The 417-nt window shown below is 70.3% G+C and overlaps 1 protein-coding gene across 1 annotated transcript in view; it reads right to left on the bottom strand.

Moving 5' to 3' along the window:
• Positions 1-6: 6 nt before the first annotated feature.
• Positions 7-417, bottom strand: part of CEBPA (CCAAT/enhancer binding protein alpha) — a 2,847-nt gene continuing 2,436 nt past the window's right edge. Inside the window, exon 3 of the mRNA XM_019505279.1 lies at positions 7-417. Within this exon, the coding sequence (XP_019360824.1) occupies positions 81-417 (337 nt within the window). The 3' untranslated portion in view covers positions 7-80.

The following is a 417-nucleotide window of genomic DNA, read 5'->3' as shown; positions in this document are numbered from 1 at the left end:
CCGGAGCCGGGGCTCAGCTTATCGGCGTGGTCCCTAAGGCACAGAGCGGGGAGCGCTGCAGCGGGCGGGCGCGGGCGGGCTCACGCGCAGTTGCCCATGGCCTTGACCAGGGAGCTCTCGGGCAGCTGGCGGAAGATGCCGCGCAGCGTCTCCAGCTCGCGGCTGAGCTGCTCCACCCGCTTGCGCAGCCGGTCATTGTCAGTGGTGAGCTCCAGCACCTTCTGCTGCGTCTCCGCGTTGCGCTGCTTGGCCTTGTCGCGGCTCTTGCGCACCGCGATGTTGTTGCGCTCCCGGCGCACGCGGTACTCGCTGCTGCTCTTGTCCACTGTCTTTTTCGTTTTGCCCCGCGGCTCCGCCGGCAGCATCTTAAGCGCGGCGGGCGGGTGCGCGTGCGCGTGGGGGTGCGGGTGCGCGTGG

The sequence above is a fragment of the Gavialis gangeticus genome, unplaced genomic scaffold, assembly GCF_001723915.1.
Source record: "Gavialis gangeticus isolate Ggan-Ray unplaced genomic scaffold, GavGan_comp1, whole genome shotgun sequence".
Classification (NCBI taxonomy): Eukaryota; Metazoa; Chordata; order Crocodylia; family Gavialidae; genus Gavialis; species Gavialis gangeticus.
The sequence above is the reverse complement of the archived record's forward strand: the minus strand, read 5'-3'. Positions and strand labels throughout refer to the sequence as shown.